The sequence below is a fragment of the Chelmon rostratus genome, chromosome 4 (genome assembly GCF_017976325.1).
Source record: "Chelmon rostratus isolate fCheRos1 chromosome 4, fCheRos1.pri, whole genome shotgun sequence".
Classification (NCBI taxonomy): domain Eukaryota; kingdom Metazoa; phylum Chordata; class Actinopteri; order Chaetodontiformes; family Chaetodontidae; genus Chelmon; species Chelmon rostratus.
The window spans coordinates 26,790,050-26,817,294 of NC_055661.1; the positions used below are offsets into that span (position 1 = coordinate 26,790,050).

The window sequence follows — 27,245 nt, forward strand, 5'->3', positions numbered from 1 at the left end:
CACGGCGGCACACTTCAATAGAAACCTTGGAGAGTACCTCATTACTGCGATTCATTCGTAAGACTGACCAGACAGAGTCATATTGATGATAATACAAAGGAAAGCTCTGTTTTGATCACACGGGTAATGTCAAGATGCCACTCTCAGCAGCATAAGGACGCAGCAGGTATCCCACTTCAAATAACAGCGGTCTGTCTGGACTAAAATAACATTTGTGGGAAAGTTGCTTTGTCATTTCTAAGGCAGCTGCATGTTTAATTGAGGAATTTGTTAACTCTGTGAAATCACATGTTCGTGGCTTTATGTAATCCAGTTGATGAATTTGCTGCCTGCGATGTTAAACAGGTTATGAGTAATCTGTAATGCATTACACTTTGAGGAGAACCATCGCAGCGCTGCATATTAAGCTCAAGGCCACCTTCTGAGGAGGCACAGATAAAGTATACATTCTCTCCAAACAAAATAGGTCATGCTGTTTCAGCTCCAATTAAATGCTGGGAAAAAATAACAGCCAACTGTAGAGCAGCTGTGTACAGAGCAGCCAACGATAATTAAAAATTAACCAATTCCATAATTGACATTTTCCGCAGCCACTCAAATCTTTGCTGTAAACTGAATTCGTATAAAGGGATGAATTTCGGAGTGTTCGCAGACATGTAATGTATGTGGAGGGGCCTTTCAATGTTGGTAAGATTGTGCGTGTGTAAAAACTAGGTCATCTGTTCGGAACTGACACATCCCCCTGCAAACAGATATTTGAAAATCTGAGAGTGTAGAGAGGGGAGCCACGAGCGATCTGAAAAAAAAAACAACAACAAATGACTGCACAAATTGTCGGGACGGAGATAAAACTTATTTGGCGTCTCTTTGTACACCATTACAATCCTGTGAATGCAGCAAACACCATATTACAGAGGATGCAGGTTTCCCTGGTTTGGGTGAGAGCTCCAAGCATTTCCCTGCTGTTTCCTCATGTGGTAGCTCAGACCTATATTTAAACACGTGTGGTGGATATAATGAAGATTCATACAGGTTATGTCTTCAAATCGATGTCTTGGCGACCTGCACTTCCTTTTGTAATACACAGTGTTGTCGACCTCCTGTGTAATTTTGCCTCCTGAGCAAACCATGATATATCCTTCTCCTGTCCACCTAAACAGCTACATGGTTTAACCGAATGACACCCTGAAGGATATCTGTTGACCAAACACTACCGCTAGAACGCTGGAGCCAACAATGCACAAAGCCCGATCCGCTGAGGGATGCTTCCGTGATGAGAAAAAATGTTTAGAAAGTGCACACGTTTCATGGATTCGGAGCCAGAGGCGGATGAGAGTCCTTTTGTGGACAGAGGAGGATGTTAAGAGGGCAGAGAGGAGTCTCGATTCAGCAGCAGTCAAAAAACAAAGAAAACTTGTTTATGTGCAGAGAGACATTGGGACTGACAGGAGACCATGTCCTCCAGGAGCCAGCAGGGGCCACTGTTTATGCAGGTGGTTTTGGCTGCCTGGTGTCTGAACCAAGACAGCTTCATACCTTCATGCAGATTGCACTTAGAGGGCAAAAGACTTGGATCACAGTCAAACCGAGTCTCTCAGATGAACTGCGCTTTTTAATTTAGCAGTAAACTAATTAATTCTTCACTAAACTCTTATATCTTTCACATTATCACAAAAAGAGGTTCAAATTCTTTAAAATCCAACAATTTAAATGTCAGCAGCACTATAAAAACACAGCTACGACAATTTACTGTCATATGAGCAGCTGTCACCCAGCGTGCCACAGTGTCATGAACCAACCACATTTAAAGCTGCGGAGGGATCTCAGTGCTGCAGGATACATCTGCATCTCTTCACCACAGGCCAGCAAGGAGAGTTCGACAACAAGAAAATAAACAAACTGCTCAGACATTTTAGACTGCCGAGGCTCACTGAACTGCAATGACAGGTATCGATCCGGCCGGTTATTTACCAGCCAGGCTGTTCGTCTCGCAGGGGGCCAGAGGAGGAGAGGGTGGCGGGCCTATTATTTATGAACGGTTATGTGACTTGTGATCTACTGAGGGCTACCGCTGACCGAATGAACCGGCCAATCAACAAACTAACAAACAAATAAATAACCCAACATGAAAGACAATGGGGCCTTTAATTTGTGAGTGAAAGCAGCAAGTTAATGGCCAAAACTGAGCTTTGTTTAATCAAAGAGCTGACCTCGTCTTCATTTAATCTCAAAACAATTCACTTTGAAGGCTTTGTGGATCATTAAGGGTTTAGCGCTACACATTGAAACCCTAGTTGCAGTATGTTTTATGTGCTCAGCTTCATGTTAGATGGAAAATGGTGTAATCATGACTGTCTATGTAACAGGTCACTAAGGCTCAATGCAGGGAATCAAGATCCAAGTAATTCCCAGGAATTCTCACAAAAGATTTTTGTCTGGGAAAAACACTTCTGAGAAGCTTTTGAGATTTTTGGGTTTTTTTGCATGTGTACGCTGAGCCAACACTTCCAGTTCCACACAGGCAGCAAAGATAATGTACTTTTAAGAGGAGGTGTTGTTTACAACCACATAAATCAATGAATATGAAAGAATAACAATATAAAATGAGAATAATTATAATTTCCTGATTAATTTTCAACAAAAAAATTCCAGCAAAAGATTTTAGGAAACCTTATATTCTAATAAACACCAGCTACATGAGACTGTTTGAGACTGGATATGGCTTATAGTCATACCCGTCAAAACATTTTTTAAAATACACAAAAACAACAAAAGAAATGGATTTTGCAATAAATTTCCATCAATAAAGGCATCACAGAGCATATAAACTGTGTCAGTTAACAGGCCTTTTCCACCGCAGACACTCTGACAGCAGGAGAAACACGGGTGTCACCAATAACATTAGGTGGCTCACTTCCACATAGCTGTGCCAGTATGCCGGCATACACAATACAAAGGTGAGAAAGGCAAACAGTTCCTCTCCCTGTACTACTCTCATTTACTAAAAATATGAAATTTAAGCAAGCAGAAGTGGCTTGTGCATCACATCACGTGATATTTAAAGGTAGACAGCAGAGTTTTCTTCTAAACAAGCACATTTATGTTTACAGTCTTTATTTCTCTCATAAACTCGTTACTACTATGCTTTTTGGTACGTTACTGCCAACAACCGTCAGTAAAACAGCCTGAAACCACCGGCAGCAACGTGTGCTGGGAGACAAAAACAGAACAGGGACCCGCGCCTCAAAACACTGCTCCACAGCACTACTAGTGGTCAAAAGCTCCACACTGGCCCTTTAATGTTGCAGCTGCTGGTTTCATATCTCTAACACCCGATGTGGTAAATTCTGTAATCCACTCTATGAGTTTGTCATTAATGCTGGTGAATAATTAAAAATGTTAATTAATTAGTAATCATTTGAATAATTTAGCAGTTCTCAAAATGAAAACCTTTCTATCAATCCCATTCAATACAGCCATAAAGCCCATTACCTGGTGAAACCCTGGTGACCAACACACACTGTATCTGACCATACACACAGTGACAAAACATTACTCAGAAAAATAACTAATATAACTTTTAAGTAATTATTTCCATATTTCCACAAGGCCTGTCACAAAAAGTTCATAGCTTTGACAGTTAATCACTTGAACATAATGCTCCCCCGTATTTATCAATACTGCAAATGCCCCCGTTACCCTTAATGGGTCTAATTCGTTTTTGTTGTCGCTTGTGGCTAAATTTGCATTAGAGATTTGTTCCAGCCCTTTTTTAAGCCTGGAAGCAGCCGCTGGGAGGAAGCTTTTGATCTGTTAGCATGATAAAATGAAACATAAGGAGATCCACTTTCCATCGCTGACCTCAGGTCTGGTGGACTGACCTTTGGTCTATGAAGCATTCAGTAACCAGAGCCTGTACGAACCTCCACCAAGCACCATGCCATCCGACAACATGACTGAAGGCACAGCACTAATTATATACAGTAGCTTGTACATATGCAATGCTGGAGGAATCTAACTGATCCCTGTCACACAGTCTGACCTGCATTAGAGGTCCAACGACGTCTGAGAAGAATGTGTGCTGCATGGTTACAAGGTATAAGTCAGTCAACTGATATGTGTCAATAGATTTCATATTCAAAAGTGAGATGAGCAGAGAGGATGAGAGGATTTAACCTGCTCGAGTATGTGACAGGACTTCTGCATGGACTCCAATTCAAATGACTATGAGCTTATTATTTTTACACACTGCACACGCCGTCTTTTTTATTTCTAATTTTAGTCATTAGAATGAAGTGTTATACTATTAGTGTATCTGCTTTGTGAATGTATAATGACACTGTGTATGCATTAAGTTGCAAACAGCCTTTTAGGATCTCTAAAGCCCCGTACCTTAAAGATTCTGCCCCAAACCCCCATTTATATTTTTAAACTTCACAAAGACCACGGCCTAATTTAAAACCCTCAACAACAAATTGTCACGCACATCCCTCCCCTGCCTGCTGCAGCTCTGACAGAAAAAACATATCTATGATGTTTATGTGTATCACAAATGATGCCTTGAAGAGGGGTCATATTTTCTGTGTTTACCAGAGGAGCCGACTTGAATGGCCCACTGATGTGGTATTCACCACATGGAAGAGGGGATATTTTTTAAAGGAGATCACAACTCATGACATATGCTGGTGTTTTTAAAAATGTTGGAGCCAATGAAGGTAACCTTTCCATTTTTTTTTTTTTAATAAAGGACTTCTGTTGCTTTCATAACACTGGAATGCAGAAATCACACCACTTATAACCATTTTTGAAAATGAAATGATGTCTGCCCCCCAGCAGCAGTGTTCTCACAACATAAAGGTACCCAGCGGAGTTTTTTTTACCACTAGTAGTACTATGGATGTGTCCCTATTTTCTTTGTTCTTGTACGCACACAGGGATGCATATGCATGAGCACATGCATGCTATACTCTGGTCTACAGGCTGCTCACCAGCAAAGGCAGGGAAGAAGAAGACTGCTAGCCAGTAAACGTGAAAGCATCACTGCAGATTTCAAAATAATCGGTTTTTATAAGGACAGAAATAGAATTGATCATTAATCAGACCTCAAGGACGTATAAGTGAGTAACACTGAATGTAATCAGAAACTTTGTTTTCATCTTTAAATCACTTCAACTCAAAGCACAACATGCATTCCACCTCCCAGGTCAGAAATACGACCTCACCGGTTCAGTTTGGAGGCAGCGGAAGTTCTATGTTCTGTTTGTGTAACACCTTCACAGTAAACACCACAAACGTGGACATGCTGGGCTGCTACTACACAATACTCATGTGTAATATTAATGCAGAGATATTTGCTTTACTCAAGCTGTTCACTTTGGGTGAGCAATTACCGTGTGAGAGAATGAATGTGTTTTTTGTGATTCTTTGTATGATCTTAGATTTCTTCAACAGCATGAAAAGAAACTTCGGATATGAGTGGGTGTGCTATTTTAAAATCATGATTCAGTTTGTTTTAATTGTGCTGTAAAAACAACATCAGTGTCTGAGACACTGCTCAGAATATGTTCTAATTATATTTTCAGGTTCATTAATTACCTTTCACCCAACTTGCATGCATGCATACATCGCGCGCACACACACACACGCACGCACACACACACACACATGCGGAAGCTTATTTTAGTGGTGTCATTTCTCTGAAAGCTCCACTGTACATTAATTTGGCAGAAATTGCTGCACAGGAATAGAAATGATGATTTTGTCCTTTAAACACGGTGGCGTTTGAATAGCACATAAACAAATGTGTTGAGGTAAACAGTGAGAATTCAAAGCTGCTTTTTCTGATGTTGTGTTAACACTTTATGGTTCAGTAAAAATAGAATTCCTTCGGATTCTAAGGAAGTATTTATTTCTTTTTTGAGTAGCCGGAGGGAAATTCTGGATCAGACGCGAGAAAAATACACAAAAAAATGTGGATGAGCTTTCAATGTAATGGTTCGATAAAGCTGTGACAGAAATGAAAATGCATCAGTGGTCAGAAAAAGAAAGTGACTGTGTTTTATATCAATCACACAATAGGATAAAAATATGGGACTATTTTGTTTGTTTGGTGTCGAACAAACTGCAATTTGTTTCACAAATTCATAGGTGCATCTACACAGAGATCGGATCACAGGGCTGCAGATAACATGTCTTCATCTTGTCGAAGCCCTGGGCGCTCACTTTGTAGTTACACATGGTAACCCTGCACCAAGCAAAGAATCCTCTCTGGTAATCTACAGCAGAGCCGGTAACCCTGCACTCCGTCAGCTTGCTTTTTTAAGAGCTGCTCATAGTTCTTGAGGGTAGGGCAGCTGGGGTCAATCACACGAGGTGACGGCATCACGTATGATGTAAACAAAGCAAGTGTTCAACCTCATCGCCTTTCCAGACATGAATGTTAGTACTTCTCGTGCACATTAATGAACAGCTTATTTTACTGACATGTTCTGCAGAGCGATGATTTTCAGAGACTATGATGAGTGGTTGAGTTTCCACAGTGTGTAAAAACAAAACCATGAGCCACAGTCAATGTCAAATCTTTTGTTTTTGTGGAGTCCCCTCTGGGTCTATCCCAGGTCCCCTCTCGTTGCCTATTTACATGCATCCCCTGGGGCATATTTTCCACTGACATACAGTAATACTGACTCACTCTGATAAGTGAATGACACACAACTGTATGCACCAATACAGCCTGGTGTTACAAAAGCCCTGTATTATATCTTGCCTTGGTGATATTAAGAACTGCATGTCTAGAAATTTGCTGTACTGATCCTTTTAATTACCCCTCCTGGTCCCAGTACTTGCATTATTAACAGTCTCTCATGTAGTCTGGGTGCCTTATTTCATAATGTCGAACTAAAAGCCTGCAATCTAGCAGTAGTAATCCTTTAATTGGAGATTTTTTTTTTTGTTTTCTGACTTAATCAAAACTGTCATTTTATCATTTTATGTAATTTTATATTTATATATTCTTGATTTTACTAACAGCTTTTGTCCTTGGTTTACTGCAGCACCAAAGTAGTTTTGCTTTTGAAAAGTGCTATATAATAAATTGGTCTGAGCCTGGTCCAAAGCATGTTACAGTTTCTACCATGATACCTTAAATTAGCCTTGGAAAGACTGAACTAGTGTTTATGATGCATTCCAGCTGCTTGTGTTTGTAAAAATCAAGCATAGAAGCATGTTAATGCATTGAAACATATTTTCTCAAGTAATGTTTACATGGACTGTGAATTGCTCATTTTGATGGATTTTCACAGGTGTTGCTGGCTGCATTATTTTTTGGGGGGAGATTACTAAGGGTTGGTGCCACGTCACACATAAACGAAGATGGTCTTTTGGACACATCCTGATGGCAGCATATGCAAATGTTCTCGTGCAGGTCAAAAGGCAAAGTGGCCAGGCCCAGAAGGCAGAGAGATGTCAGATATTTAAACATATTTGACAGTTGAAACCATCATTGACCTTCGAGGGGGCTTTAACTGGCTGCAGGGATTGAGCAATTCAAAATAATCCTCCCCTGTCAAACGTCACTCAAGCTCAGCAATAACACAAGTCATCATCCAGCTTAGCTTTCCTCCAATTTCGGGAAAGACGGAGAGACTCGTGGAAACTGGTACGTTAACCGGCAGCCATGAAATCTGTTAATTTTTTGGACTACAATGGAGATCAAAGACTGGTGGATTTGGGTAATTAAGCGTCCTTGGAGCCTGTTGATGTGAGAAGCTGTTTTTACACCTTCACTTTACGTGTGAGTAAGGACACGTCGGGGGATTGGCTGCCGGGTGGCAGGGGGTGAGGCGGGGGGCAGAGCAGCCAAGCTAATCAGAACAAGTCTAGATCATAGAATTTCATCCAAGGAGTTCATCTTGGACTTCTAATGACACTGACCTTCTATGAATACCCTCAATTATGTGAAATGATCTCTTGAATAAAGTCCTCAATCAAAGTCACAGACCCCCTGCTGAGAAAGTCTCGGGTATTACATAAAGTCACCATTAACTCGTGACTGGAGATAATTTCTGATAATTATCACAAATGTGTGAATGGTTCCTTTAATTGACTATGTTTTGGTTTATTTACACAACAGATTAGAAGAGGCACAACCCTCTTCTTTTAAGTGGATTTAACACCATTGGTAAAATGTTATGAACATGTCATGACATTGGGTCAAGCAGAGTGATGTTCATAAAGGCGACGTTGACAGATTCTGCTTTCAGTCTAATCTTGCTTTCATAGTGTCTCTGGTTTATTTTGGCGTTAAGGATCCGCCATAGTGGACACACATAAACAAAAAATCTGATTAGAGCTAAGGTTTGGATACAAACGTTTCGGGGAAGGGGGGGGTCAGGTCAAACATGATGTGACACCACCAGAGTCTTTTACAGCTCATCATCTGGCTGTATGTGTGCATGTGGAGCATGAAGTTTCCCGATATGTTTCAAAGCATTCAAATAAAGCAGGGGGGGAGGGAGGCAGCGAGCACGTTCTCCTGCTACGGTACATCCTTGGGAAAGAGAGACAAATATATATAGCGTACGCTATATCTGTAAAATTAGTGATTTGCTTTTATCTGAAATCAAAGAGAAGCTCACAAATCTATTAAACGCCACCTTTTGTTTTTTAATAATGTATCATTCTGGGACCAAAGCGAGCTTTTCAAGGAAAATGTAGACTTTTGTTCTGAACAAATATAATTAGACTTATTTTTAAGATACTCTCTGCAATCTTGAAGCTAATTTGTATTTAGTAAAACACAGTCCTTGATGAGCTACTCCCAGAGGCTGGGAGGCCCAGTTTGTATTTTGAACCAGCATAAAATCCTTGAATTAAACAAAACTCAAGGGCCTTTCACTTTCCAGAGATTGTCGACGGCTGGATATATTGAGATTAGAATAGCAGTCTCTGTGGCATTGACTACTCCGTTCTAAAGAACGATAGTCTTTTGCAATTCTTCTCAGTCATGTACAGTTCTATAAAAAGGTCCAACGGCTTGCCATGCTTTTGAAGGCTTGAAGCCAGGCCTATGACAGTCTCATACCAGTCTTGCCAAGATTAAATGTGATGCTTTCTAACCTTATTATAAATCTGTTTTTGTGTTAGTATTTCATCCCTTTGTATGAATGATATGGTACACCTACAACACTGTTTAAGAACTCACTATTAAATCTAAAAATTGTTCAAAAATGTTAAACGATAATCATTTGTTGTTACGCCTTTCAAACTTTATTTCCTCAATACAGTCAACAGGATAACTGTGAAAGATTTATTTCCACTTCAGATTCTTTGAGTTTTCTGAAACAATGTGAGTTTGCTTCAGGACAGAAGGAGACAGACGCCACCGACTTTGTGTCACAAGCACATTTCATCAGATGGAGCTAGCTTTCTTACGAAGCTAACGCTAGCTCCATGAGCAAGAGTTTGGCAACTTAATGTTATCTCGGGTAATGCCGGCTGAAATTGCTTTTTTATAATGAAAAAGCATGACAGAGACATACTACACGGTGGATGTACAAGTCAGAACAAAGTTTTTTTAACGTTACTCGTAAACCCACAAACATATGTATGAAACTGACGATGTGCTCGTTGGATTTAGAAGTAAGACTCGGTGACTGCTGTAGGTCGTCAGCCAGACGAGCTCACGATCACTTCTTCCATTTAAACAGATAAAATCCTCATACTTTTGCTCTTGTGTTTTTGATTCGACATCTGGAGAAATCCAAACTTGCCTGCATAGCTACGGTTGCTAAACCGTGATTGGACAATCACTGTCTGAGGGCCGGGTTTAACAAATGGTCAATTATTTCAACTTTTAAATCGTACAATCTTAACAAACTACAGCCGGGCACACATTCAGCTAAAAACACGAAGAATCGTGTTTTTACCTTTAGATGTTTAACTTTGGATATATTCCATCTTTACACAATTAAATGGAAAATAAATATCACCATAAGGCTATAAGCTTAAGTTCACAATGCACAGTGGGTAGATATGTACACATGAATATGAGTTGCCTTTTATGAGACAAATGAAATCAGATGGTGTAAAGCCCCAACAGAGAAAATCTTTCAAAAATTCATAAAGGTTAAAACAAATGTTTATTCTGAGCATTTCAATGAAAGATGGCAAGCAGCTCCCCATTGCACTGCCATCTGATGCTGCACAATTGTATACGTACTGTGTACACACACACACACACACACACACACACACACACACACACACACACACACACACACACACACACAAAGCAAAGCAAAGCAAAGCAAAGCAAAGCAAAGCAAAGCAAAGCAAGCTGCTGACACAACTGAAGGAGTTTAAAAAGCTCTGGATCGTGCTCATGACAATAAAATGGAGGATGACTTCAACAGATGGATTAATGAGGTGATTTCAGTCATTCAGATGTTGCACTGGAGTAAACCAAAGCTTTTTATTGATCTTCTCATTCAAACCTTCCAAGCCTAGAATTAGAGTTGCGATGAAAAGGACAGAATTTTGGATACAAGGGGCCAAAATGAGTCTTGTTCCCATGGTGTCTGGGCTCAGACTTCGGGATAGAGGGACTCAAATATCCCATAGAGGTTTGAAGACGGACTGCTCGTTTTGACAAGAGCAAGTCGAGGTGGTTCAAGCATCCAATCAGGACGCCTCCCTCCCTGTGGACGTATTCCAGGGATATCTAGCTGGGAAGAAGGCCCGGGGCAGACCTACAACCCGCTGGAGGGATTAAATATCCCATCTGGCCTGGGAAAGCCAGGGGATTCTCCAGAGGGAGCTGGGAGTTGTGGCTGGGGAAATGGATGTCTGGGCCAGTCTGCTTAGCTCAATGCCACCAATCCAGAGTATGAAAAGTGACACAAAATTTTGACAGGGGTAAATGGGTAGAAGAATGGATAGATGGATAAATGGATGGACGAACTGTAGACGCACCTGATTGAGCATGTTGTCAATACGATGAAAAACATTCTTACCTTTGGTGGAACAGCTGGTCCAGAGGCGTAGGAAGCCAAGCTTGGTGGTACATCTGTGATGTAGGTCTTCTTGGGGCCTGGAGGTTGGTATGCTTGGGTGGGGGCCAACTCAGGTCTCCTGGAGCTTAAACCACCTTGGGGTACTCCTGGATGGTGCTGTTCTTGATAAGCACCCTGAGACATTGGGGAGAAGCCAGGCTGTGGTGGTCCATAGGCGAAGTCGGGACCTTTGGGTTGGGCAGGCATGTACTGCACTTGTGCAGGGCTGCGAATGGGCTGCTGGCCGAAATGGGGCCCACCTGGGGCTTGATGCTGGGGGCCAGGCTGGGCTGACCTCACCTGGACATTGAAGGTGGGCTGACTTGGGGTCGAGGCTGTGGCGTAGGAAGCTGGGACAGGCTGAGGAGCTGTGTGGCTTTGAGGCTTGGTCACAGGGCTGACAGAGGAAGGGGGCATAGACAAAGTTCCCCCAGGAGCCTGAGGTTTGGGCGTAGACTTCTTGGTAGCAGTCAGAGGTGGCTGGGTTGGAATGACCATACGCTTGTAGCCAGTCACTGGAGCGTTGGGGGTGGAGGCCGCCGAGGATCCAGAGTTCTGAAAAACAGCGGAAAAGTTTGGCTTCAGTTAAACAACCAGTTAACGGCTAGAAATCGCACAACTGCTCAATGAAAGACACGTTGAGGTCGTTGCATGCACTGAAATGGACTTCTAACAACAAAGCTATTAATTTTACACATGAGACAAATAATCAAAAAACAAATTATTCCAAAATAGCTAGAGCGCTGTGTAATGCATGGATACATAAAAACAGGATGTGATCACCTGCTTATCCTTTGTGACATAAACTCAACTGAAAACAGCACAAAGTCAATAGATTTAATGTTTGACCTCATCGGCTTCATTGTTTTTTGTAAATATCTGCTCATTCTGAATTTTATGCAGCAACATGTTTCAAACACGTTGGGACAGGAGCAACAAAAGACTGGGAAAGATGTGGAACGCTCCAAAAGCACCTGTTTGGAACATTCCACAGGTAAACAGGTTAATTGGTAACAGGTGATAGCATCATGATCGGGTATGAAAGGAGCATCCTGGAAAGACTCAGTGGTTCACAGCGAGGATGGAGCGAACACTTTATGAACACATGATTGGATAAAGGAGATTAATAAATGGGCTCAGGAACACTTTAGCAAACTGTTGTCAGTAAACACAGTTTGTTTGCAAGTGATTCTGTTTTTATTTATGTTTTTCACAGATTCCCAACTTTTTTGGAATCTGGGTTGTAATCAATTTAAAACGCTAACGTCAACAGGCACATGACGACAGTCCTAACATGCTGAAGTTCAGCAGGTTGTGATTTTAGTTATCTTAGTTCGGCATGTTAGCATGCTAGAACCGGACAGCTTGAAATTTTGACCTGATGATGGTGCTGGCTGAAAAGTAAGGGGAACACCAAAGTGATTAGGAATCATCATCTGGGAACCACGACTGTCTGGACCACATTTTGTTCCAATCCATCCCGTAGGTGTACAGTGGATGTTGAGTTATTTCACAGGATGAGTGAAACCTTTGACCTGCTGGTGGTGCGCCAAGAAAAGTCAGGGTCACCAAAATCCTCTGGGGACCACGAATGTGTATAAAAATGTCACAGAAATCCATTCAATAGTTGTTGAGATATTTCAGCCTGGACTGACTGACAGACATGCTGCTAGTCTGGGAAAAACTGTAACTAGCAAGTAACAGTAACAGTAACTGAAAACTAAAATAATAGAAATCCTGTTGAATGGTGGACATACAGGAGTTGTATTAAAGCAGCTACTTACTGATACTGTGTTTTACGCTCAAATGATTATCCACTCTGCCTCCCCAGAGTCAATTACAAGGCTACCTCGACAGCAGAGGCTCTACGCTGTCCGCGACCACCCATAATCTATGGCTAATAAAGCAGGAAGGGAAGCGATAAATTGTTTGGCAGAGGACGCCATGACAGCAGATTGGCAATGGCACATGACGCTTGTGCTGACTCCAGCTGTTTGGATGTGAAAGATGTTAAATCACTGAGATTTGTGGTGCTGGTGTTCCTGGGAAGAGACGGCTGCAAAGCAACAAAACCACTGCTGGGAGTCTCACCGTCTGAACAACGGTAGCACTCAATGCACTGGCTATAACAAAATATACCTGTAGCAGTGAATAAGACACAGAATAACAACGTTTCAGTCAGATGTCAGAGACTTCTGCCCTGAGTGTCTCTCATGTAAGTAATAATTGTTTTTCACTACCACTACATATCGGTGTCAGACGTTCAGCCAGTCTAAAAAGGGTCTATCATTAACCTTGGATGGCCTTATTAGGTTATTGCCTGAAGCCAAAAATCAGAGTCAATTACTAAATTTGCAGCACTAGGGGAACAAAAATGAACACTTGTAGTCTTTAGACCCTTTGCAACTCAGTTTGATGAGATGTCTTCTAAATTGGGGCAGAGCATCAATTCTAATCGATTTCCCTTAAAAGTTGATCAAAGCCTGGTGCGCAGCAATGCCCCTCATAGCTGTTTTGCTGCACTGCTGCACTCCTTTGTGATTCTGTGCATCGAAAAAGTGTTGTAATTCTATCAGTGAAAATGTATACAGCAAAATTTAGTCTGTGATCCAGATAATAAAGTGCGGAAATTCAAGTTTTTGGGGGAAAAAAAGAGGTGCATGCATCAACTTTGTCTAAATCCCATCTAATCTAAGTCAGAGGGGAGCCCCTAAGGAACCATTAAAAGCTCCAGAAAATATTTTCTGCTCTCACTCTGATTTCTGTCTCAGTGATTAGTGCTGATGTTTATTTAAAAAGTGTGTCTGTCTGCATATGTATGGAAAAATCTCCAACATGCCCTGTAGGAAGTGAAATTACTTAATTTAAATGTTTCATGGGTTTTAAATGCTCCAGATTATTAATTTATCTTTAAGGCCTTAGAACCTACAGTAGCATTTAGTTAGCAGAGCAGTGGAAATGCAAATTGGCCCCCTCAAAATAATTACACTGTCATGGTACATTTTCCAGAAATTACATTAAGAGAATGGATTCAGCCCTTTCTGAGGGTGATGAAACTAATCGAATGCGTACAATCTGAACAGAGCGTCTGTAGCCGAGATGGTTTTCATATTAACCTAGCTGCTGTTTCAGTTGCTGGATCACTTTGACCTGTCGATGTTAATGAGTGTGGCCTGAGATAATATCACGACCACTAAGACACTGATAGCTGGGCGACAACAGCTAATGATAACGTCACTGTCTGGTAATTTGGCTACTAAGTCGCTGCTTCCTGTGCCGACACTGTGTGTCTTCCACCGGCGGCCACAGTCAACAACAACATTTATTTTTAGAAAATTGGGTAAATTTACTGTTAGCACAGATGAGACACTCTTCTCTTATAGTTTAATACAAGTCAGATGTACATATCTTAGTTTAAAGTATTATTAATGTATTAGTCTGTGCTGTGTGGTAATATTTTAACGCGATGCAGAGCGATATGGTGGACATCATTATTAGTGTTTCCAATATCAGCGTATTATTGCTGACACCATGACAAAAAAAGTATTTGCTCAGTTTCTCGTTATTAGGAGAAAATGTTCCCGCTTTAACGTTCTTTTTACACATTTTGTTGTTATCACTACATATCAAATTATGACATGTTTAAAAGAAACTTCTCTTGTTTTAAAAACATCTAATCTTGTTATATCAAAAAGCCGTCAATGTATTTGGTTAAAACAAGAAAAATATTGAAAAATTTAAATAAAAACAGAATCAATCATTTCCATTTTCAAACACGAAGTGTTGAACCTCGCTCCATCCTCGCTGTTACTATCACCTGTTACCAATCAACCTGTTCACCTGTGGAACGTTCCAAACAGGTGTTTTTGGAGCAGTCCACATCTTTCCCAGTCTTTAGTCGCTCCTGTCCCAACGTGTTTGAAACATGTTGCTGCATCAGATTCAAAATAAGCAGATATTTACCGAAATCAGTGAAGCTGATGAGAAGATGTCAGAAAGGATCAGCAGATTATCACATCCTGTTTTATTGATGTTGTCCACTGTTTTGGAATCAGGATTGTAACCAATAACTTGGTATGTTCTTCATACGTTGCTCCATGATATATAATCACAGCATGGAAAACACACAGTATGAAAAATTCAATATAAAATCATCAAATTGAAGTTCAGAGCAAAAACTGGTTTATTTTGTAGACAAATATTAAAAATAGGTTCAGAGCTCATTTTGTTGGGTTTACATATCATCACAATAAAATTCCATTGAACGTTGATGAAAAGATAATATTGAATTATTACTGCTGATTTAAAGCGCGTTCACGTGTTGTTTTATCTTATTTAATGATGACGAGGCTCGTTTACATGCACCTACAACTACATCACATAATGATTCAGTCTCTCATTCTTTCTTTGAAATTGCAGTCTCAGTCTGAATACAAACACTGCTGTTGTCTCTATTGCCCCCTCCCCACACAAACACACACACACACACACACGCAAACATAACCCACAGTTTTTTAAAAAGTTTTCCCTGACGCCTTCAGAAAAGTTAACCCTCACTCTACACTGTAATTCAGACTGACTTTGCAAACAACTTAAGTGTGAAATTTCACAGAGACTCTCAAGAAAGCCTTTTGACACATTAAAAAAGATTAGGAGAGACTATACAAGCCTTGGGGGGGCTGAGTAAAACTGTTAACTTTGCATTTCAAACCACGAGGGTGGGGGGATTTTTTTTTAAGCAAGCTTGGGGAAAACCCCTAAAGAGGGAGAAGTTCTGCATCTTTTCAGACTCGTCTAAGACCTTGGATATTTTTCGCTTAACTTTTTCCTGCTCCTTATTCATACAAAGCCGACGCTCTCGACCGCTGGCTCCACGGTCCATCTGCATCTGCCTGTTTCAGCACTTCCACTGTGACCATGGAAGAATTCCCAGTCAACACTTTCGTATTCACTAATCCCCCCCCCTCTTTTATTCTTCTTGTCTCTGCACAATCAGGCACAATAGTCACATTTCACAATCCGCCAGCCTCCACACAGTCATGCAACAGGGGTTATCAATTCTCTTCCTAAAATAGTTCAAGATAAGGCACATTAAATATGATTAAACAGTGTCTCTGCGGAACGTGGCGAGACCTCTAGCTGTTTTGAACTATCTTTCCAGTTTCCAGATAAAGTGTGTTATACACATATTGGGAACTTTTCGCTCTGCGTATCTTTTGTCTGCATGTCTGATTCTTTTCTTGCTCCTTCAAGTGACAGTTGCATGACAACCCTCGCTTAACAAGTGAATATTTCAACACTGTTTTCACCCACGCCATATAAATTACATTAAATGTTTAATGGCTGCCCCCTATCACATTTGTCCCAAAATACTACCACTGTGACTGGTATCCTCACTACTGATTGTATCATGGTATTACATGGAACTGCATTTGCTTTCTGTCTTTTATTTAATTCATACACATTCTTGTGTCCCAATTTATTCCTTATGGTCCATTGGCCAGGTTCATTTACAGGAACAGCTCTCGCAGACGCTGCTATCTTAACGTGCTTTTTATTTTTCCATTTTCGCATCAAAAATTGAGCGTGAATTCTGGAAATTTAAGAAGAAAAAGAAAAAAAAAGTCTAAATATCATGAAAAGCTTTCATGCTTGGATGAGGTGGAAAAGTGCCAAATAAATCATGATGTACACGAAGCATGTGATTTAAACTTCGCTCAAGCTTTCGCTCGACAGATGACCATCATCTCCGCGTGGAGCGACAAGGAGACTCTGACCTTCCTCCAATTATTAAATGAAACCAACATATTTCCATCATGTTCTACATTATTTTTCATTGTCTGAGCTTTGACTGCAGCTGCCCCCTCTTCTTCTGCAACGGCTATTAGCACCTGAAAGGAGAATTAGCACCACCTACTATTTTGGAAACGTGCTTTCATTTGCACTTTCATTTGCAGATTTTCTGAAAATTCGGTCAAACTTTACGCTCCCTTTAGATGGAAACCTCACTTGTGTTGGCATGTCTATTTTTCTGTGTAGCCGTGCAGATCTGAGCTAACCTGAACGTGACCTGCCTGTTTTGTTTTTTTTTATTATTTAAATCTGTAAACATGAAAATATTCACAAAGTGCATCCTAAACTTCACACATGAGAGTCAGACTGCAGAAGAATGGAAAATCAAACAGACTAACATCGTCTGAGGACGCGGGAACAGTTTAGATTCAGGATTACTGGCACTGCTGTGGAAGAAAACTCATGAGGCTGCGGAAGCTGAAATAAAAAGTCAACATTTCTACAAAATCACTGATCAAGTCTCCAAGTAGCTTCTCTTGATAATATCACAGCTATGATATTTGTTCTGTGGCTTCTATTGTTTGAACAGTTTATAATTATTACATTAACAGACTGAAAAGGGCACAGTGATACACAACAATGAAAACAACATTTCTAACATAAACGATCTCAACAGGGATCCCTTATATCTAAACTAAAAAAAGAATAATTATGATCAGGATCACACTAAACGGCACAATGTACAATGTAGAAATCAATTTGTCAGTTGACTCTAGTGGACAAACTAACAGTGAGACTGTTTCCAAATTATCTCATTATAGGCTCATTCAGTTTGGCATTTCTCTGCAGTTTCATGCTAATTACCAACAGACTCAGCGACGCGATGAGCTACAACGGGCCGATTCATCGGTCAAAACTAAAACGGTGAATATCATCAGTAAAGAAGTTGTAATCATCAGTCCTGCTGTGTCATTTGGAGCATCGAAAGGTCAAACGCTGCTGAAACAAACTCGCTTTGCAACAAACATGTGACAGCTTTCATAAAAATAAAATATTACCAGCCATGCTTTTATTTGCTATTTGCCTAAAAAGAGTGTAGATCTTTGTCCATTTAGTCTCCTCGCAGCACTTAACCAGTTTCTGAAACTGCAGAGACACTCAGAGTGCAGAGAGAGATGTGAACACACAGAGTGAGTCAGGTAGTAGTCACATACAGTACACGACATGCGCACTCTTTGGTTTTACCGCCACGACAACCCGAAGACAATGTGGATGAACATTAAGTCCATGTTTAAAAATTCTCTTATGTAATAACCTAAAAAAAAACTGGGTTTCAGAAAAAAAAAATGTTATATTTCTAGCATGATGTAACAACATCATATAAAGTAGGGCGTATTACTCACTGATGCAACTAAAAAATCATTTTCAGGGCTACTGTGTGAAGAAAGAAAAGTCCCCGAGAGTCAGCGATCGTGGCACTTCTGCAGGCTATCTTGACAAAAGAGGGAAATGTGTGTTTTGCAGCTCTCACACAGCAGAAACTAATTGTTTCATTCACCTCCTGCAGTACTACGGGCCAGTCTCTCACCACACACGTCCCTGACTCATCCCTGTAATGAGGTTTTCATGCACTTGTGACCCCTCCTGCTCCGGGAGGTGAAATACTGCACTGTTGAAAACGTCCATCGCTTACAGTATGTCGATGTCATCAATCCCAGAGACGGGGAACTGTAGCCGTTCCCTCAGAAGATGTGTGTGTTTGTGCGTGTGCACTGTACGCTTGCACATGTTATCGGGACGAGGGATAATGTGCAATGACAGCAGTTGACGGTAAGCCTTTTAGCATTGTTGCTAGGACTTCGTGATGTAAAGAGGCAGGATACATCGACTGTCACAGCTTCTTGGCTCAAACTAAATTTGTCATTGGTTCACCCTGTTAATAAAAGACAAAGGGGTGATACTATGCAGTTTATTTGACTAACAAACATTGACGGAACACATTGAGCGCCCGAAGGCATGCTCCTCTCTCCACAGTTGGCTGCCCCTGTCAAAACTCAGAACCTGCTGCCAGATTGACCTTAAGGTCAATGGCAGCCACCGGCGCTGTGGCAACATCTCTGCTCCATGCAGCAACAAAGCAATCAAAGAGAATAGCAGCATATAAAACAAACAGAGAGGGAGAAGTTAAACACCGCCAAGCCCTATAATTACAGAGCTGGAGTGTCATCTTGATGCAGTTCTGGCAGCTCTCAGAGATAAGAAAAACACAATCGCACACTTGTGGCGTCAGAGCCCTGAAGAGCAAAATATCCATTGCAAAAAATAACTGCCTCCGGCTTTGACCTTTTATGAGGAATAAAAGAGGTTGACTAGCATACCAGTGTCATGCCCGTGACAGCAGCAGAAGCTGGAAACAATTGAAGCCAACATTCCTCAGCTAACTGTCACCGTCAAAGAGAAAACATGACATTTTATCTCACGATCTGGATTTTAAATGGGCACGTTTGTTTAAATGTGTCCTTCACAACATAGCAGAGGCTGACCGTTCACCTTCCGTACGACTGACCTCTGTGTTCGCTGGAAACCACATGACGAACCAGCACTGATAAATAAACTGTAATGTGTCATTACATGTACCTCATTACACGTGTTCCTGACTGATGCAAATTTATTCCGCCTTAAGAGAAGCTTGAATCAAAGTGTCTCAGTGTTGTGACAGCCGAAATACGTGAAGGGCATTCCTGTCATAGGACGGCAACTTAAGCACACATGGGAACAGTAAAAGCAGATTGACTGAGAACAAGGGCGCACAAGTCATAGTGGTCACACTGCAAAGCCTCCAACTGGCCGTCAACAAAGGGACGAGTGAGTGAAGCGGCGAAGGAATATCTGAGTGAGTCACTTTCTACATTAATGAGTCACTTCCTGATTTGGAAACATCGTAGACAAAGTACAATAAGATACACCTCTGGTATGTTTTGACTCCTGAGATGTTGAACATACAGCAACACAGGAAAAACCATCACACTCTGTCACACCATTTAAAGGTTTTAGGACTGGTTTCATGACTCAACAAATCTTCAGATCAGGTGCATATTGAGAAAATGAAAATGAGAGCACAAGAAAGAAGACACCATTCAAAGCCACACTGACAACACAAATGTCCAGCCTTTGAGCATCACCTTGCTCAGCATTCATTCCATAATTCAGGAGAAGGACGGTGCATTAAAATAAATCTGATCCATACAACAAAAAATAGGTAACATGTTAACTAATGAGCTTTAGAGGTGCTGGGAGGCAGCGGTTGTTACTGCTGGATACTGAGTCCAATCCTCCATCACTGTCTTAACTCTTCATATATTTCTTGTTATATGTTGAATATATGAAAAAAAAAAAAAAAAAAGAGAAGGGGTGTTTGGACGTCTTCTTTGTTTACATTTCCAGGTAATGTGGTCTGATTTATTCATTTCTCCCTCACTCTCCACCTCCTGATCTAACACAGGTGAAGGAGGTGTAGGTGGAGGCTAGCAGTTCTCAACAGCTTTAACTTCCAAGTCTCAGTGACTTTAAGATGATTCATGGTCAATAACTTTATCACTTCTATTTGGTATTCCGGCTATTTGTACCTGTGTGGCATGTATCCGTGTACTTTATGTACCTTGGCACATGATTATACCTGAAACCAGAGCATGGCTATATGTATGAATTCACTTCTGCACCCATCATACGCAGACACACAGCTGAGGTGGAAGGGATGACGAGTGCTCCTGAAGGGATGAAGAACTGAAATGGTGAGGCCGTCCCTTGAGGTGCCTCCAGAGTTTGAGCCTCATAAGGCGAACAGGAGAAAGGTCACCAACCCTATCATGCTCTCAGGGAGCTGAGGCGCCGGCCGGGCGGTCTAGAGTCTGCGCTCTCTGAGATCGTTCAGCAGACGCCACGATCAGTGGGAGGCTTGGGAGCGAGCAGCGAGGGCCTATCATTCTGCCATGTTGTGACAGCGAGTGCCATCCGCAATGCTCTGCCTGTTGAGAGATGGGAGTGTCACGGCATGGCTTGACTGGCACAGTGTGAAGTGAGGCCTCCTTAGGGCACTCATGTGGAAGGATCCATCTCAGCAGCATTTCAAGCACTTGGCTTCAGCCAAACTGTCAGCAGACTTCAATAATGCCCATCTGTTTTGTATGGACATGACAACTTATTACACAGACATCAAGCTATTTGACACCGAGTAAAAATACAAACAGACCCATGTGTGCAGGGCTGCAGCTCGTCTGCTGACGTAGTCGTGAAGTGACAGTAACGCGATGCCGTTCTCTTTGCTATTTCATACAGTGTGAATCAGGCACGGCCCAACTGTACCTGTTACTCATTTAAATACACATGCTGTGTTGGGACTCTCAAAGAAAACAAGCGGATTGACTTTTCATTAAAGGTATTTCAGGAGTCAATACAACTGCCCACATCTCTGCAGCGTCCTTCAGCACTTCACCAAAAACAGATGGAAAATATTCAGTGTATGTGACATAGCTGTTAGCATACGGATAGTAGAGCCGAAGCTGTGTGAGTATCATTTAAGTCTTCACAGGTCCAAAATTATGGCCCCAGTCCGAAACTGACCCTGGAACTGGACAGCCGGCCCACTAGCGTCACTTTTTAAACTGTCATCGGTGTAATTTTCCTAATCTACATGGTTCTTCAGATGAGGTGGAAATGCAAACAGGAATGCACAAAAGGGAGTTTTCAAAAGGACATTGTTCAATCAGGTTGAATCTGGTTCATTTTCCCTTTTGGTACGATTGTTTGGGCCAGTCTGATCACAGCAATCATACCAAAACAACCGCACCAAAACCCTTCAGAGGAAGTGGTCTCTGTCCGGTCCCAGGTGAATTCGTACGATGCTACTTTGTGGTGGGAATCTGAGCTTGAGCTTAAACAACTACAAGACGCACTCTGGAAGTCTGAACTGAGCAGCTCCTGTAACCAGGTGTGCTTTGGATACCGAGACGCAGATGAGGGAAATAAACAGCTGCTAGCAGACAGTCAGGGGATGAACCAAAGTCTGAGCTGGACTAGCAACAAAGAACGCTGTCTTCTTGATATTTGTGTAGAAACGAGCTTCTTCAGGACCTTCTTCCTGGGTTTACTTTCCTGCTCCCACCTCAGACACATCTGACCAATGAGTGAATGTTCTCAGATGGCTTTTAATGATGCATTTTGGTTGACTTGAATCCTTTTTGTGCCAAAACAAAACAATCCAGTCTTTCTTCATACTTTGGCTCCATCATTTCTAGAACTATTTGGTCAAAAAGGGCAAACTGACACACAGTCACAAGCTTTGCCACAAACCAGTAGGATTAGACTAACCCTAACCTCAACCCTGACCCATCAACCCAAATCAGGTCCCAGGTCAGGTCTCAAATACTTGAAACCAAGTGAAGACCTCTACTGCTCCTCTGTTAATGTTGCATCGCGGCCCAAAAACACAAACAGATGTTAATAATGTGCACAAGAACTCTAACGTCCATGTCACAGGGTCACGAAGCCTCTTTCCTCAGAGGCGCCAAACAGCGAGACAGCGGCGTTCATGTGATTTTTCTAGACAGCATTAACAGAAGCGCAGTTGAGTTTCCAACATGGACGCAAACAAAGAGAGCGCTTCAGTGCACTTCACAGACTGACTGTTAATTGAGGTGGAACCATGACTGTAAGTGAGTCACACATCTTTGATCCCAGAAGTTCTGGCAGAACACACACACACACACACACACACACACACCTCTTAATGCAGCGCAGTAAAACTGGGGAAGTTTATCATGGTGGTAAGTGTATGTCGAATAGGGAGCTGAGGCTTTCAATATTTTATTCATAATGCTGCACATTATCGTTTCGCAGCGTGTGGATGGATCAGACAGGAAGAGCTTTTTAACTTCAGCTCGGATCTTATCACACCGGATTGAATCAGATCAGAATGAGGTGCGGCTTTAATGGAAGCAGCGCATTACAGTTTAATTGGGACAAAAATGTCACTGCTTAATGTGAAAAAAAAAACTCTAACCTGCTTACTTAATTGGTTATACACTGGATAACTAGTTAAGTGCATCAGCAGTGTGTACACAGTTCTCAACAAATTTACTGTGTGATAACGATTTGACAGTTTCACTGACCATCATGATAAAATTAACAAAGATTAAACCAAACAACTTGTTTTTGACTGCTGTGTGTGGGACATTACTCCCTCTGTTCTGTCTGAATCAGGTGCTCTATGATGAACCGGTTGTGAAAGGGGAAGACAATAACTGAGTGTGTCTGGAAAAGCTGACACTGTTTACTCTTCTGCTCTTCATGTGCATATTAGCAGAATATGATGCTACTTTTCAGCCGCCTGCAGCTAGCATTTGGCCAAATGTATCAGGATCTGCCTATGAAGGAGGTGAATACAAACTGATACTGGCCAAAACAGGAAAATACAATAAACAAATCAGATGTGAAAGAGCTTGTGGGGCTTCAAATATTGTGACACATTCGTATGTCGGGGTCTAATTATATTTTCTCTGTTATCATCCAGTGATAGGCTTAAATTCTGGTGGCCTTATTTAGTTTTCATGTTGTTCATAACGACCTAAAGGCACATATTAAATGTGTGAAAATGATTTCTTTAATTCAGTTTTTCTGGGTGTTCCAGAATCAGCAGGTGATGTCTTTGATTACTAGAAATGCACCAGAGGTCAGTGTGAATCGGAGGTCGCAGCAGAGTCTACAGACTCCAACAAAGCAGCACTGCTGCTCTGGCGCTTGATGAGCGCGCTATTTTGACACTCATCTGGGCCTCCTTGTTAACTCCCCCACAACAGATCTGATGTGCTTAGACAGGCCTACGCTGCATATTAGTGGGGCTGGTTGGGCTCGGATTGCAGTGCGGCACACTTGAAGGATTTAGCATGAACAGGCTCTCCTGCGTTTCCTCCAATCACCACGCTGGACTTAGAATTGGAGAAAAACGAAGCGAAATCTTAGAAGACGATCTGAAACAATTTGTGATGTAGGGCCAAATATAGGCAGGGATCTACATCAAGCAGACAGCTGATCAGGTGACTGATAGAAAGGTGTGGTCATCAGTTTTACATTTTAATTATCTCTTTTAAAGGGGTTGAGGAAGGATGGATGGGTTTTCCTTTATGGTGGTGATCAGGTGTGTAAATCAACCAAGGCTCAGCCTCAGCGGGCATTCAGACCAAAAACAGCACTGTGTTACAACAAAGGAAGTCTCTTCAGGGACCGGTGAAACAGCAAATACGCTCCAGAAAGTTACCTTGGAGTAGTAGATCCACGAGATCTGAGGGAATATCAGATGCCAAAACACTGCACACTGTTTCATACGGTTAGACTCTGAGGCAGGATGGTAGAACTCTGGAAGCAATCATTATATCTTTCTACAGGACGATCGTGAGGTAAACAGTACAAATAGAAAAATACGCTCTGTTCCATTCAAGGAATGTGAGCTGGCATGCATGTGATTCGCCAACGCTGTGCCTCGCCAGCACGCTGGGTTGCAGCAAAAGTTGAGCCAAGTTGAGTGTTTTACAGCCAGACGAATAAAGTCGGTCTAGACGCAGTCTTAACCCTCAAACAGCCCTTAGAGCAGTGGTCCCCAACCTTTTCTGTACCATGGCCCAGTTTAATGTCTGGGGATCAATGCCTTAGAGAACCTGTGTGATACAAACGATAAGAACTGTAAACTTGGATAACGTCAACTAACAGTCGTGATTTTCTGCAACAACATTTCTGGTTCAAAGCCGGCATGATGAGAAATAACAGGAACCTCTAACAGAATAAAGAGCAGAACAGCATCATCAGGTCTGCCTTAATTTTTGCTGTCGCGGGATAAAGCGAACGAACTGCAACGCAAACTTGGTTAACTGTGTCAAATAACAAATGGCATCTAAGATGGAAGTGCAGAGAGAACAAATGTGAATTATATAATGATCACATTTCATTACCCACTGTTATGCCACAGAGAATACCAACTAAAGCAAACAAAATTGTTTTGATGTCTGTGAAGCATCAGTGCCGGCTGAATGTTTGCAGGAATGCTACTTAGATTTTTATGAATGAGCGGCAACGTCCATTTCAATTTCATCTGGGAGGCAAGCACACATAAGGTCCCTTCGCTGATTCCAAATTTAATACAGGGAGGAGGAATCCTCTCTCTTGAAAGGGAGAGCGCGGGGTGGCCTATTGATTTTGGAGAGCTGGCTCTGTAATTGCTTGCGCGCAGAAAGCTGTAAATCAAAACCGTTGGTTACTCTTTGCTTGTACAAGCAGGAGATTACTGTGCAGCAGTTGTGCCAGTGCTGAGTTTGAAACCTGGCTCACGACACACACCAGTGTTATGTTGTAGAATAATGCATTGAAGGAGGCCGGGCGCGGACTGACAGGAGCAGCTGGGTAGGGGAAAAGGTCAACCTGAGTTAATCAGCTAGAATCAGCATCAGCTGAGGAGAGTATTTCTGTGTGTGTGTGTGTGTGTGTGTGTGTGTGTGTGTGTATGCTTGTAATGCTGAAAAATAAACAATTAAATGGAAAGCAAATCTCTTCCACGTGCAAAAAGCTCTCAGAGAGACGACAAAGCCACAGTAAAAAGGCATCATGATCGCACAGAGAAGCTGTCTTAGACTGCAAAACCAGGGTTAAGTCAACAAAATGTCTGATACATAACATTTCATGATTAATACATGTCATAACATGTATGTGTACTCTGCTGAGACGCAGGTGGTGTGTCTTCTCACCCATAACTTCAAAAGCTTGCAGCAGGTTGTGATAAAAATAAACATGCAGCGGCTTTGACCCTGACAGGTAAAAGCACCACGACAGCCATACATTAGTTAGTATGACTGCTCACCCGCTCATTCGCCAGCTGGACTCTCAGCGCTATACAGGTGCACATCAATTTTTCAAGTCGTGTTGACAAAAGCTTTCAGTCGGTATATACCGCTATTACCGTTTTTATCCCAACAAAGGTGTGCAGACGGAGGAAATGCAGTGTGCTTCAGCAGCTGGTAGCTCCACAATCCTAAAAATGTCTGTCCTCCTATCCAATGTGTACATGTGGGTGCATTTTACAGTTCTATGCACAAAATATTCCAGTTTTCTAAAAAGACAAAGTCCCAACTATGCTGTTTGCATGGCGACTGAAAACTAGTATTCCGCTAACATTTACATTTACGTGTTAATTGGTGAGCTTCAGAGGTGCCGGTTGGTGGATTTTGTTACCTTTGGACAGAGCCGGGCTAGGTATATTCCCCTGTTTCCAGTCTTAATGCTAAGCTAAGCTAACAAGCTGGTGGCTCCAGCTATATAGTTACCATAAAGATGTGACAGTGGTATCGATCTAAGTCTCAGGAGTTACTGTGTTGAACTACTCCTTTTTAAGTCTGCAAAATTTAAATTCTTCTCAATCCGACAGTAGACGGGGAAGCGTTGTGGGAATGGTGAACCAGTGAGAGCACTGAACTGGGAGTGGAAACAGAGCAGCAGAAACAAAAACACTGAATGTTGTGTGACCTTTGGAGGGTCAGAGCAACGAGTTTATCCAGTTTATCCATCAACGGGAAACCTGCATGGACGCCTGTGGGCTCGGGTCTGTGCAGACTGTGGCTCAACCCGCCAACAAAAGGTCTTTATTGTACTACAAACTGTCACATGTCCATTTGACTGGTCAAAAAGGCAGTTCCCCATATTTCATGAGTGCGTAATTTTATGTTATCACAGCATCACATTTGACATCAACACCCATGAACACGCAGACGTACCACAACAATAAGCATGCTAGAAATCATCAAGCCATATTTTACTTACTTGCCTTTAATGTGTATCATTTCAGAACCACATGGTTCACTCCGTATCCGCTATGTTTCCCCTGTGCGGTGCAATAATTTTCACTTTGGGTGTAGTACACCCATTTCAGTCCCTCCAGCCACAGAGCCAGGACTCACCAAACCAAAGGACGTAAGTAGTAGCAACCAACAGTCTCCTGTCTTCTGCACACTTCCCCCAAAACGCCACATTTTCCACAAACATAGCATTTCAGGAGCATTCAACTAGTCTGAGAAGAGGGTATATTCACAGATGTGCAATAAAAGTGCGTTTGAGTTTGAAGACTTCTTTTCTTTTTTCCCTCCACGTGACATGTGCTGACATGATGTGTCGGTGGATGTAAATAGGTACGTCTTGATGAGGGCACAGACCCTCATGTGCAGCTAAATGAATCGCTCTGTCAATAATTTATCGTCTTAAACCTGCTTTCTGTATTACATATGCATCCTTAATGAATAAATTAAACTTGTAGACATGGTAACTACACAGTAAATAACCCGCAGGATAAAAACTTTTCCTTTTTTT

The 27,245-nt window shown here is 41.8% G+C and overlaps 1 protein-coding gene across 2 annotated transcripts in view; it reads right to left on the reverse strand.

Annotated features, from left to right (window-relative positions):
• The window catches only part of LOC121605350 (LIM domain containing preferred translocation partner in lipoma), a 140,588-nt gene that overhangs the window by 43,314 nt on the left and 70,029 nt on the right, over positions 1-27,245 (reverse strand). For both annotated transcript variants that reach the window (XM_041935227.1, XM_041935228.1), the window contains one exon: positions 11,013-11,606. In XM_041935227.1, coding sequence (XP_041791161.1) covers positions 11,013-11,606 — 594 coding nt within the window. The remainder of the gene's footprint in view (positions 1-11,012; positions 11,607-27,245) is intronic.